The 15035-nt window shown below is 31.0% G+C and overlaps 1 protein-coding gene across 1 annotated transcript; it reads left to right on the forward strand.

Moving 5' to 3' along the window:
- The first annotated feature begins 4111 nt into the window (after positions 1–4111).
- LOC108909484 (regucalcin-like) lies at positions 4112–12395 on the forward strand. Its single transcript, XM_018713836.1, has 5 exons — positions 4112–4324; positions 4381–4581; positions 9445–9657; positions 11304–11494; positions 11972–12395. Exons 1-5 carry the CDS (start codon positions 4165–4167, stop codon positions 12134–12136), a joined length of 930 nt encoding a protein of 309 aa, XP_018569352.1. The 5' UTR covers positions 4112–4164; the 3' UTR covers positions 12137–12395.
- The last annotated feature ends 2640 nt before the right edge of the window (positions 12396–15035 follow it).

Here is a 15035-nt window from a genome sequence, read left to right on the forward strand (position 1 = left end):
AAAACAAGCCCTTCAACATTCCATCTACGGTGACAGTTCCTCAAGTGGCTACAAATTCATAAGCGGTTACAAGGGTGATGTTTATTCATTCCGAAAAATGTAAGTGTTTAGCAAGAAATCTCTGTTAAAATTTTATTAAACATAAAATTTTTGATAATTCTTTCTGTAATTAATCAAGTTGCCATGCTGTGATACCATCTATTGTAGAACCAGTTTCGTTAATAAATAAAGTATTATTAGTAAATTCATTGTAATCATCATATTTTTCCACAATGCTATTACAGAGCCGAAAAAAAAAATATTATGGTGAAAAATCAAACGGCTTCGTAACACCAAAAATACTAATGATATTTATTTGAAGCATGGCAACTTGATTAATTATAAAAATATTTATCAAAAATTTGATATTTAATAACACTTTTTTAACGATTTGCTGCTAAACGGTTACAATTATCGTCTTGAATAAAGAGACATAACTTTTTCTGATATTATTCCTCCTTTCAATAATATTTAAATTTCTGTGATGTCTAGCAAGAGAAAAAAGTTATGAACAACACAAATTTTGAGTTCTAGGTAAAATGCCCTCTAGCGGCGTATAATAAGTTTTTTCTGACCGGTCCAATAGAGCTTGATCTACTTAGTGGGTGTGCTAGATGAGAGACTAATCGAACTTGAATTAAATAAGTTATTTAAAAATAAATGAACTGAAGCTGTAACTTGCAAACTATAACAATCCGAAAAAAATTTCTTTACATACTGCTATTATTTTAATCCGTAGAATCACCTCCCGGCGTTTCCTGTCGGACTTTCAGAACACCCTTTATATAGAATACTGTGGTTTCAAGTCTGTTAAATTTGACATCTGGTGTTCCCCATGGCTCTACCTTGGGACCCTTGCTCTTTAATTTATTTATTAATGATACTGTTACGACGACATGAATTGTTCTTTGTTGTTGATGTTGTTTATGAATGTGTAACGTTACAAAGCAATTTATATGATGTCAATGTCTGCTGTAATCTGAACAAACTGCCGCATGCCGTTTCTAAATGTCTTATTCCAGGAAAAATAATACCACACTTTTCAATTATAATCTGAAAGAAGAAGTATTACACGGAATAAATATGNATTGAACCGTATAAAAATCATTTTATATTTTATACGCATTATGGTAATAGTGTTTTGATATTATGTCTTAGTCACTCTTTATAATTTCGACCGCGGATTATAATCATCTTATTTTTCCACAATGCTGTTACAGAGCTGAAAAAAATTATTATGGTGAAAAATCAAACTTATACCTGCTTTAAACAATTTTTGTTACAATTCGTAACACCAAAATTACTCACATTTATTTGAAGCATCGCAAATTGATTAATTACAGAAAGATTTATCAAAAATTTAATATTTAATAACACTTTATTAGCGATTTCCTGCTAAGCGGTTACAATTATCGGTTTGAATAAAGAGTATAATCTTTTCTGATATTGTTTCTCTCTTCAATAATATTTAAATTTCTGTAATGTCTAGCAAGAGAAGACAATTATGAACAACACAAGTTTTGAGTTCTAGGTAAAATGCCCTCTAGCGGCGCATAATGAAAGTTTTTTCGGACCGTTCCAATAGAAATAGAACTTGATCTACTTAGTGGGTGTGCCAAATAAGAGACTAATCGAACTTGAATTAAATAAGTTATTTAAAATGAAAAATTAAAAATAAATCGAACTTTGACAAGCTATAACTTGCAAACTATAACAATCCGAAAACAAATTCTTTACATACTGCTATTATTTTAATCCGTAGAATCAATCACCTAACGGAGTATCCTGACGGACTTTTAGAACACCCTGTGTATGAATACTGTGGTTTCAAGTCTGTTAAATTTGACATCTGGTGTTCCTCATGGCTCTACCTTGGGACCCTTGCTCTTTAATTTATTTATTAATGATACTGTTACGACGACATGAATTGTTCTTTGTTGTTGATGTTGTTTATGAATGTGTAACGTTACAANATGAATACTGTGGTTTCAAGTCTGTTAAATTTGACATCTGGTGTTCCTCATGGCTCTACCTTGGGACCCTTGCTCTTTAATTTATTTATTAATGATACTGTTACGACGACATGAATTGTTCTTTGTTGTTGATGATGGTTATGAATGTGTAACGTTACAAAGCAATTTATATGATGTCAATGTCTGCTGTAATCTGAACAAACTGCCGCATGCCGTTTCTAAATGTCTTATTCCAGGAAAAATAATACCACACTTTTCAATTATAATCTGAAAGAAGAAGTATTACACGGAATAAATATGATATTGTTGATTTGAGTGAAAGTTCCATTCAAAATTAACTTTCTGTAGTTATAATCAAAATCACGCTTTTTTACTTATAAAAATGTAGGGGTTTTTTAAATAGATTTTCCAAAAGTTTTGATTATATCGATCTACAGGTTTCTGTAAATATTTCAACAGTTAATATTTTAAAGGCGACATGTGCCCACGTATTGGCATTATTCAAGAGCAACTGTTGGATGAATTTTCATTTCTTAGTCTATTCTTACAGACGCAAACTTTGTTCCTTAATGTTCTTACGTAAAGTAATATATAATAACGTCAATTTTCCATACACAGGCTCGCTGATATGTATTGGAACGGTCGATTATCTCCTATCGAAAAATCATACGACACAAACGTTTTAGGGCTTTTAAAATCTATTACAATAAAGAAAAAAAGTCAAGTGGGATCATATCGGGATACCTAGGTGGCCATTCAATTGCCCCTCTGCGTCCAATCAATTTATCAGGAAAAGTTTCATCTAGATGTGCCCGTACCACACGTCCAAAATGTGGAACAACCCCATCATGTTGAAACCATAGGTATCTGTCTGCCGGTAAATTGGGATTGTTATCGTTCGGGAATAATCGTCTAAGCTCTGGAGTAATATGTTCTTGCAAATGTAATAAATATCATTCAGAGGTGAAATTTCCGTTTATAAAATAGAGTCCTATGACGTATCCATCAATAATACCACACCAAACATTTACTTTCTGTGGTTGTTAGGTGTGAACCTCCATCATCCAATGATGATTTTGGTCTGACCAATATCTACAGTTGTATCGGTTTACGTGCCCATTTAAACAAAATTTGGATTCCTTAGAAAACAATATATATGATAAAATTAACATTTTCATTTAATTTATCCATAACTTCGCAGAACTCAATTCTCTCAATGCTTATAAGAAATGAACTTTATATGGATATAATTTTTCCCGTTTGCAAATATTTGGATGGAATATCGACTCATGTTATGATTTAAAGACCTCTGTTGTGTCGAATTTATTGGATTTTCCACCACATCTAACATGACATTCAAAGAATTTTCTTCATTTGTAACGATTACTGGTTTTCCACTTTTTCATCGATCTGTAACACCTCCAGTTTCTTGAAAAATTCTGCTATGTTTCTGAAATGGTTGATTTAGAAATACATTCCCAATCGGGATGCAATTCTTGAAAAATATCCACTACTTCGTCACAACTTCGTCTTCTATCTCCGTATCCTATAATCAGTAAAACTTCAACTCCATTAGACAAAAGAACGACGCGGCATTGTTATGGAGCCAGAAACTCTCAGAGGTAACTGGAAACTAAAATATTTTTAATGAACTAAAATATTTTTGTAAAATTGATAAGAAAATCATTTTCAAAGTTCGATATGTCCTGTATACATAACTCTTCTTTATTGTAATAGATTTTAAAAAAGCCTAAAGTGTTTGTGTCTTCTAATTTTTCGATATCTATCTCACTTTAGGAGCTAATAGACAATTTCCATACATATCAGCAACGTATACTATTTACGCGTTGAATTTTCATGTATCTATAAATGGAACACCAAATTTGAAGGCATTTTATCTTCATACTTGGACAAACAAACGCATTTAAATTTTCGCCACTTCTCCACAATAATTCTGCTGTAGGTAGGTAGCGTAAAACTAGATAATTAAATAAATAAATACTTTGTATAAAAGGTCGTCTGATTTTCTAATGTACTATCCGCACTGAAAATATATAGGAGACAATTTATTTAGTCTGTATAATCCAAGCCGATGTACTGCCAGTGATAAATTGTTACGACATCGTAATTATTACCAGTTAAACTTTAGACGATGGCGCCGAAAGTCGAACAGCTAAACGTCGAGCCAACCTCTCTAGGTGAAGGGCCCCACTGGGATGACGAGACCCAAAGTCTTTACTACGTCGATATCAACAAACACACAATCAACAAATACGTGCCCTCGACAAAAAAACACACGAAAGCAGACATAGGTAATATTAAAATCTATATACTTGTATCCTTCATTCCTTATCGTTTTGTTGTCTAGGTAAGAATGTTTCAATAATAATTCCCGTGAAGGGAGAAACCGATCAGTTCGTTATCACTTATGGACGAGAAATTGCTCTGATAACGTGGGACGGTGAGAGCGAAAAAGTCGCAAGCCTGAAGATATTGTATGAAGTGGATGAAAACACAGAGAATGTTTTTAATGATGGAAAGTGTGATCCCTCTGGAAGACTTTGGACAGGTAGAGTAAAGAATTAAATTATTTACAATCCGGGCGAATTAGACCAAACACATACCTGTTTCAAAAATCGGGCCTAACTCGAATTTTATGGGCTTAAAATTAAGTAAAAAAATACACAGAATAAATTTGTGTATTTGTAGAGGTCGATAGTCATATTGTTTATAACAAAAGAAAAATAAAATAATTTCTCTTTTTTCAGTTTTTTGCTTATATCTCCGAAAATAAGCCTCTAATCGACATGAGGTATACTTATCGATTTTGTTCCTGAGGAAATTTGCTATAAGCATAAATTAGGCTTTTGCGAAAGCTCGCAAAAATTTTTTGCGGGGAAAAAAAAGTGCAAAACTTTCAGCATTAAATAAAAAGAACAAATTTGACTGAAATTGGATGAAACTACAGGGAAAGATAACTGTTGGGGTGCTCAACAAATACCCGCATTCCTGACCCCCAATTTCAAAATGACGGCCTATTGTAAAATTAAAAAGTAGAAACGTATATCTTCTGCCCAAGTCAAGTTATCGAAATTCAGTAAAAAAGGATCGAAAGGTAATTACATTATCTCGCGTCTGTGTAAATTTCAGATTTTTAAGAAGCAAAATAAAAAAGTTATTAACAAAAAACCTAAAAAAAAAACGGTAACTTAGTCCTTATCCCGGCGTTTTTTTGATATACAGATTCCAAACTAATTACATCAAATAGTGCTTTGAAAAATAAAACTAATTCGCCCGGACTATTAGGGGCGCAGGACAATAATATAAATATGTACTTTTAGTAAATATCCATTATTTATTATTCTCTTATCAATTTATTGTTTTGTAACAATTTATATCTATTGTTGGTTTAACTGTATTTAATTACTTATATTATGCTATGAGTGTACATTTTGTAGTATATACACTCTCGTAGTTATTTATACAGGGTGTTCCTAAATGTCATGTACATAAGGGAGGGAGTAATTCTTTGGCTTATTTCATGACTAAAAGTTCATATAAACATGGGTCCGCAAACGCTTCGCTACCGATCTACAGGGTGTTGAAATTTTAAGATTTTTTTAGTTTTTTCTCTATAGCTCTCACAGTTTTTGAGATATTTAGCTGAAAAACGATTTTATGTAATTCGTTAGATAAAATTTAAATTCTTAAAATGGTCCAGTAGGCTCTGGTTTTATTTAGATTATCTCTTGTTTCTATTAATTTTGACAGTTTATTCGCCACTACCTGTTAAAAACTAAAATTGGGACAATGAGTATTTAAAACACTTTTACACCTTACAGTTTGTAACATAAACCTTTAATTTTTAAACATATGCAGACCCAAGTTACTATTTCAAATGCGAACTGTCAAAATTAATAGAAACAAGAAATTATCTAAATAACGCCAGAGCCTACTGAACCATTTTAAGAATTTAAGTTTCATCTAACGAATTACATAAAATCGCTTTTTATTTTTTTTTCGATAACGGTCGCATATACGAAAAAATCATAAGAGGCAAAAAAGTTTCTCAACAAAACATAAAATTCAATTTTGGTTTTAGGATCTACCAGCGGCGCACCGCACAAATGTTAAGGGGAAGAAAATGGGGCATGAAGTCCGAAAAATATCACTCTGTAGAATTTCACGACCAATTGGCATGCCCAATGATGTAAGCCCTACAGCGTAACCTATATTCCAAATTTCAGCTAAATATCTCAAAAACTGTGGGAGCTATAGAGCAGAAATTAAAAAAATCTTAAAATTTCAAGACCCTGTAGATCGGTAACGAAGGGTTTGCGGACCTATGTTTATATGAACTTTTAGTCATGAAATAAGACAAAGAATTACCCCCTTCCTTATGTACATGATATTTAGGAACACCCTGTAGGTATACATTCCAAGTAACATTTTCTGTTACCTTAAGTTATATAAAATATAAAATATAAAAGGCATGCAATTGTAATAGCGGTAATTTAAGGTGCTTGTGGTTTTATAAGTGAAGTTGAGGTAAAAAAATCCCGCTTTACTACCCGTTCCTACGCAACTGATCTACAAAAATGTGTAAATTTTACAGTAAATTATTCACTTGTGCAAATGTTAAAACCATACTAAATTTGAATCAATTTGTTATGAGCATACCAAAGATTTCGTAAATAATATGATTTTAACAAACGACCAATACGGTCCTGTACAGTGAAAACGGCGAGACTTAGACCTTGGCTTTATAGGCAATTCTGAATTATTTATTGAGTTCTATTTGTGGTTAAAGTTCGATACACTCGAACTGAAACACCCTGTATAACTTAGGGCACTAGTAATAATTTAACAATAACTACTAGCTGTTGATTTGAAACTTTATTATAACTTATAAGACATTAACACAATATTTATAAGATGCTTTTATAAAACTCTTACAATAAATATGCGCTAGATTCTACCAGAGACATACAGAACAGAAATATATCAACAGATATGCAATGCGCTATATATCGTTACTTTAAGTTAAATACTATTAACAGTGATAACCAATAGGCGTACTACTGTCATTGTAGTTAGGTACTTGTAACATTTTTAGGTTTATAAGGATGATGTATTAAAATATTAATAGACATGGTAACCTACGTAAGTAAAAATCTTACTCTACAACTTTAGGTCACCATGAGTACCTACATAAAAGTTGTGAGATCCGTATTGGCAATTATTACAAACAGACTGTGACTGTCACATTTTGTGTATGTTTATTTTACACAGATAGCGGACTGATTGTGAGATAATACCAAAATAAAAATAGCAAGCTAGATAACAAGATGTGGTTGCAGCTCTGTTGATAGGTCTTAGTTGATAGCAATCTATCTTCTTTAGAGATTTTATTGTAAACGAATTTCTAGAGGTTTAAAAGGTCACATATATCTATATTCCCAAATAATAATTTTAATTTAAAAATGTATCAAATGATTTATTTCTGAGGTTATATATTTACGAAAATAGAAATGTAATGAAATTATGCGCGAAGTTACTTAAATAATATCTAAAACAATTCCTGAAATATTTCTTATAATCGCTTTATAACTCTCCTAAAGTCATTAAAGGAAACCATCATAGTTTTATAAAAATAATAGGGGCGGTTATATAACTTTTATAAGGTTTTATAATAGTTTTATAATAGTATTATTTATAATTTTCCCTTAGATTAGTGTCAGTGTCTTGATGTCATATCACACAAATACTTGCACGTGATTACAAATTTTAGGTACAGCTGTGGACAATAAAAAGATTCCAACCTAAACTTATTACTGAATACTTTAAAAAACATTATTTAAATTTCATTAACCGTTTCGGGAAGAAAGCTTTTTTTCGCCCCCAGCTATACATGACAATAATGACACCTAAAAATCTATCCGGAAATAAGTTTCTAAAACTGCATTTTAGGGTGAGATCGACGGAAAAAGATGTAAATAGGATTACTAATTATTATTTGACTTACAATAGGTAATTTGAAAAATCATTGCGTATTTCAAAACAAAGATTAAAATTCCATATTAATTTCGGATAACAATTTTTTTAGAAATTTTGGTATAAACCTTTACTTAGACTGCATTATCTTTATTTAACAGAAATGTCTGTGTTGTATTTCATAAAAAGAGTTCAAACTATTTTCAACCAATTCTAATATTTTCTATACTAAACAAAATATTTTCTAATTTTAGTAGTATTATTTTCTGGAATTGAAGAGTGGTATGAAAAAAGAAAATACAATTATTGATATTTTTGCATGGATCCTCTTATTCATTAATTACCTAATTAAGATTGGAACCAGAAAAGTCATCGTCCGTGTAATTTTTCTTCGAGAATGTTGATATTTACGTTTCCTCTAGAAATTTATAGTCAAAAAAATATGTTTTTTTAATATAAAAAAATGGCTAATAATGTTTATTTCTTATAAACGCTACTCAAACTAACTTCAAACAAAATCCCAGTTTGGTCCAATTTGTTATTAAAAGATATACGAAGATACAAGAAATAAAAAGATATAGAGTATTTTATTAAGAATATCACATGGCTAGTAGGAGATTTCTAAGGTCAAAATATGAGAATTGAGTTAGATAATCTCATAAAATATTGGTCCATTTTAATCAAAATTAAAAAAAAAACTTTGTTAGGATTTCAAAAATATCAATCAAGCTAAAAATTTCAATAGTAATATTTTTTTATTAACATATATTTTTCACCTTTCGCTCACCGAGAGAAAATGCATATTGAACAAAAAATTATTATTTATTTAATTTTGACTAAAAATAGTTTACTGTTAAAAGTAAAAAAGTGTTCGAGATAAGAGATGTTTTGTTTCACTTTATATTATTTTAACAACATTAATCAATAATCTGTCTCACGAGATTTGAAATGCGCTGCAAATTAATTTAAAAATAAGATATTCATAATTATTTTATGATCATTTTTCAAAATAATGTTAAAAACAGTTTATGAAACATGATCCTATTTAACACGAAATGAGATGACAAATTGCATTTGCTGTTTGTTTTTGATATTCAGTTATATAATATTCACTCATTCATTAATCAAATTTTGGTTTTCTTTTTATTTTTGATGTACGAAGTACAAAAAGATCGCGTTTATTCTAACTACAAAATTAAATTAGTGCCTAAAGAAACATATCCATTTCAACTCAATACATACAATATTTTCGAAAAATTCCAACTGTTTCTAAAAGTGGCACTCTCTTAGTTTCGATTGAAAAAAAATTACATTTCAAATGTGTTTTTGTCTCAATCGCTGTACATATAACATCCAGAACTATGACCCATTCTACAATTAAGTATCATTTATTTATTGAAAATATTTTCAAGTGTAATACACCAACAACTTCATCTAGGTACTATGGGAGTCGCACCTACAGACGATCAAATTCCTGAAGGGAAAGGCAGTTTTTACAGCTTCAAAAATGGAAAAGTAACTAAACATCTAACCGAAATAGGGATTTCCAATGGAATTGCTATTGACATTGCTACAAACAAATTCTATTACGTCGATTCTTATAGGGGTACACTCGACCAATACGACTTTGACATCAAAGAAGGGACCATAAGTAAGTAAATATGAAAAAATAATTTTGCACAGTCGTCTGTCTTCTATTATTTGAATCACTAACATTTAATCGAAATTCATCATAATATTCTGCTAGAGTCACATTCAAATCATCAATTTGCTAAATAAATATAAAAACAGCATTAATAATAAAAGGCTTTATAAAAATAAAAAAATTGCTAAACTTTCCTGAAATTCTATGTAAATCAGAGATTTTATATAGTCAATTGTTTTAGAGTGACAGTATGATGATTAGATTATGTTTCTGTGTCGGTTACTTAGTAAAAAAATTAAATTTATCTAGACTATAGCCGATATAACTGCAGAGTTGTATTCTGTAAAATCGTCCAGACAACTCTATGGAAAAAATTGAGACATAAGATGGTCTAATGATTTTACACACAAAAATTGTGTGTCTAATGTTAACCTATGGTGACCGAAGACGCTGCAACTGAAAGTAGGAAAGCTCCTAAGTGGTATTAAAAATCTAGCTTGCCTGAGGGCCATGAAGATAGGATCTTGAGAGCCACATCCTAGCTCTAGAGGTTTTACTGAAATATTTTTATTCAAGAACAAGCACGATTTGTATAGTTAGATTATAATGAGGATTTATTATCAGTCAACCTGGACTCAGTGGGGTATGCTGGAAGGCTGTATGTCTATTTAGATGCAATTAAGAGCTTTAAGATAATAATACCAGCAAGAAAGAACTGAGAGAAGGAACTTGTTACAGCCAATCTGATATATGAACGATTCAAAGACAAATACATGAGCTGGAACTGGAATACATGGGTCTAAGGAAATTGTCCAAGTTCCATATAGTCTAGGAATGCATGCTGCGGTCTTCCAGATGGAGGTGATGGCCATTAAATACTTTGAAACGAGAAGAACATTAAGAACCAAAGAAGTGTTATTTACACCTAGAGTCGTACAGCGCGAAAAACAATCAGCTCATGCCAGATTAAATACAGCAGATGCAAAAAGTCATGTGCAATTATATCCTCTTGCAGTATTGCACAAATATAAGGGTCAGAAATGGTAACTAGAAATCCATTGATAGAGGCAAAACCACAATGTTATTAAAAAGACCTTCGTAGGAGTTGATCGCATACCTACTGAACCAAAGCCGCAGATCAAGTAGGATTGCCAGCAGAACATTGCAGACCCAACATCATTGGTCTTATAAAAGACAGCATAGAGAGATGGGACAGCGATTTTGAAGATATAGCAATTTGTGTATTCTCTACTTCTCTAGAAAGAACTAGGACCTGGTAACCACGTGAAAGAAGTGCTGTCAAAGCTGTGGAAACTAATTAGACGACTGAAGATAGAAGATCATGAATATTTATTATAGAATAGACCTGTTAGTTGCAGTGGAAAAGTATGATATATCCATTCCAAATATTTACAATTTGTAAACAGTTTCTCTCCGAAACATTGGTATAAGGTAGTTTTCATCTTAGTGTATTTGGTGGTCGAGAACATTTATATATCTGAAACTGTCACGAAAATGAATACCGTCTGTTCCTCAGAAACACATGAAGTATTTAATTTCTGGTGGTTGAATTTGTCTCGACCTCGAAGAATTGTTATCAGTTTTTGAGCTATAAAATCTGAACTGTCATTAGTGATCAAATTAAATTTCAGCTAACGAAAAACCAATTTACACATTATTCGAAAAATTCGACCGAGAAGCGGACTTAAAAGTGCTGGATGGGATGACGATTGATTCAGATGGGAATTTGTGGGTGGCTGTTTTCAATCAAAGTCGTGTGATAAAGGTCAATCCTAGAAAACCAGGAATTATAGAGGATTTTATCCAAATTCCGGGTAAACAGGTAAGAAACTAAAAAACTATATTGGTATGCACATTGGAGATACTCTGCTGATATGAATCGACTTTTGTTTGTCATGTTATATGTCGCAAGATTATACGAAATCCTTATTACTGCAAAACTCGTCTAAATTAGAGGCTATTAATCTAATTAAATCTATTATATAATTCTCGATTTATACACGGTAATTTTTACAGTGTGTGGCCTGAAGTAACTATAATTATTTATACTCGTATATTAATTAAAATTATTTCCTACGTATTTGATAGATATAAGGAACAACAAATTTATGTGCGTTCTTTTAGCTATGATTTCAGGAACATGATTTGAAAAGTAGACACTGGATAATTAAAAAAAGATCATGGTGCAAAGGAAGATATAAAATACACAATGCCCTTTAAATTGCTGCGATTTTATGATTTTCTTTATTAAAAAATGCAACCTCAAAACTCCTACATACATTTACAATATCGTTTTCAGGTTACATCTGCTGCTTTTGGTGGCCCAAATTTGGACGAATTATACGTAACAACTGGAAGATTCACTGTTAAAGGTGTTACTCCTTCAGCTCCAGAAGATGGAGGATTATACAGAGTGACAGGACTAAATGTGAGAGGACTGCCAGCAGAGAGAATAATTCTCTAAATAGCAAAAACAGGATTAAGTTACTCATATTATAATAATATTAATATTACATATGCATTAATTAAAACAAACACGGGCCAGCATTGGTGGGAAACTAAATATTGTTTATTTTTATCTAAATAATTCAATTATATTATGTATAGTATTATTATCTAACGATATTATTTCAAATATAATTATTAGACCTTTTTATATCTGCTTATAGCTAAAATTTAGCTGAATAATTCATTTTATGAATAAAAATTATTGACTACACAAATATTTAAATTATTGAAAATCTATTCCATGAGATCTATTCTATATAATAATATATTTTCGTTACAAATTACAATTCGGTCCTGAAAATAATACCTACTAATTTCTTTATCTTGAAATCAATGTACAATTTGATTTTATTAAAACGATAAAATAACAATTTCGGTTTCTAATTCATCTTAAGAACTAAGAGAAACACTTTTGAGCTTTGAAGGCATGAGTACTAATTTTTTTATTTTACAGAGAGAATCATTCTCTAAATAACAATAATAATATGTTGCTAAGATAATAGTAACAATATTAATACAAATACATGTATTAATTAAAACAAACATGGGTCATAATTAGTGCAAAAAACTATTTTTTGTTTATTTTTATCTAATAATAATATTATATTTTTTTAAATTATTATTTTTATTGTATTACCTTTTTATTTGCTTATAGCCAAAATTTACCTGGATAATACCAAATATCGTGTATAAAAATTATTTATTTCGATCGTAGGTGTAGTAATATTTTTTCTATAACTTTTTACTCTTTAAAACATAATTTGCAGTATTTAACAGTATACTAATGTTGTAAAAAATATCTATCAAAATCTGTGGGCGTACTGAAATTATAATAATATGTAAATCTTAGAAAACTGCATACCTGAAAATAATATCTAGTAACTTTCTCAACTTGAAGTCAATGTAGAATTTCAATGTAATGTAAAAATTAACACTATACTGTAAAAAAAAATCCACTCAAATTCACTCAATTTTACTCAATAATGTATTAATTTCTGCACCCGATTAAGTGAAATTTTCACTCTATTAGTACGAGTACAACCAAAATTTTATGAGTGAAACCATTGCAACAGGAGTTTTATTCTAATCCGAGTTTCTGCTAAAACTATCAAGTGACTGACTTTTGACTCTCTCTTGAGTATGTAAAACCAATAAAGTGTTGACTTTTTCTCTAATATGACTTAAATTCAACTAATATTGAGTAATTTTGTACTATGAAAATTTCCATGGGAAGCAGCTGCTTCCATTTCATTAACATTTGGAGTGGTTTTCCACCACTTTAAATTTTAATTTAAATATCATTGTACCTATTAAATTCATAAACTACTAAGCTGCCACAGTGGTTTCTACACAAATCTGTTTTAGGGACAATATTATTTAGAGATGTTTTAAAATCTTATGAGCTTTGACCTTCATATGCGCAGAAACATAATTCCGACCGTCGCCTAAATTATTCTACATCCTAAAAACATTGCACCTATTATTCACAGTCTCTCTCGAGCTCTAGCGTAAACAAGCCTTTGATCCGATTACAAATATCATAATAAAATGCCCTATTCTTTATTATTTTAATTTAAACAATAAAAATATATATAACGAACGTTGGCCAGTTGACTTTATTGATGCCCGAGCGCCTTAGCTCATTTCTAGTTGTGATGAGGCACGTGGTCTAATTCTGAGTCAATGTTTTCACAACGTGCTTATTAGAAGAATTATACCTTTCGCGCATTTCGCGGCTCATGAGATATTAAAAGATCTCTAGGTCTCGTTTAAAGGAATGGTTAACTGATCGGACGAATAGATTGCCATCATAACCAATATTGTACGTTACAGATACGTAAGTAAGTGTAAGTAAGAATTTAACTATCCGTTTATTTAACCAAATATTAATCGAGACTCAATATATTATTGTTTTTAATTTATTGTAATCAAACCATAGCATTTAAACATAATTTTCATCAAAATAACCGGAGTAACGCACACTTGTCGAACACTATACGCCATATACCACGCCACGACACGACCCAATGGGGACGATGGGAATAGACAAAGACAACGCACGATAACCATAGAATGGGGCGGGGACACTCAATAATGAGGACATTTACAGACAGCTCTTGTAACACCTCTTCCTAATTGTCATAACCCAACGAATATGAGTGAACTGCGGCCCATTAGTCTGTTGCCAATTTTATCAAAAATTTTGGAAAAATTTGTTTACGGGTAAATAAGTAAATATGTAATGGAGCATAATCTGTTTCCAGTACATCAGTCTGGATTTCGGAAGGGCCATAGTACGGCAACAGCCTTGGCAAATGTGACTGATAATATATTGCGTGCATTAGACATTGGGCAAGCTTCTGCATTGGTTCATTTAGATTTTACAAAAACTTTCGATACAATTAATCATAAACTGCTTATCGCCAAGTGCAAGTATTTAGGTTTTAACGGTGTCTCGTTGAAATTTAGTAACTATTTAGAAAACAGATTCCAACAAGTAATATTGGATAATAATATTTCGACTACCGAGCAAATCGTGACGGGTGTGCCGCAGGGTTCAGTACTTGGGCCTTTATTATTTTTACTTTATACGTTTAACCTAACAAATGTAATTACAAAATGTAATGTTCAGTTTTTTGCAGACGATACGCAGCTTTATCATCACTCTGCAACTGATGGATCTGATGAAGCACTGACAATTAATTATAAATGATGATTTATCCAATATTAATAACTATGCTATAAATCATAATCTACGTCTAAAAGTAATTTTGTTGTACACAAAGAAAAAACGTGAACACTTAAAATCAAGTATGCGTACTAACATTGATGGTCAGTTGTTTCCGTTTGTTACC

This window comes from Anoplophora glabripennis, unplaced genomic scaffold (assembly GCF_000390285.2).
Source record: "Anoplophora glabripennis isolate ALB-LARVAE unplaced genomic scaffold, Agla_2.0 scaffold327, whole genome shotgun sequence".
In the NCBI taxonomy this organism is placed as follows: domain Eukaryota; kingdom Metazoa; phylum Arthropoda; class Insecta; order Coleoptera; family Cerambycidae; genus Anoplophora; species Anoplophora glabripennis.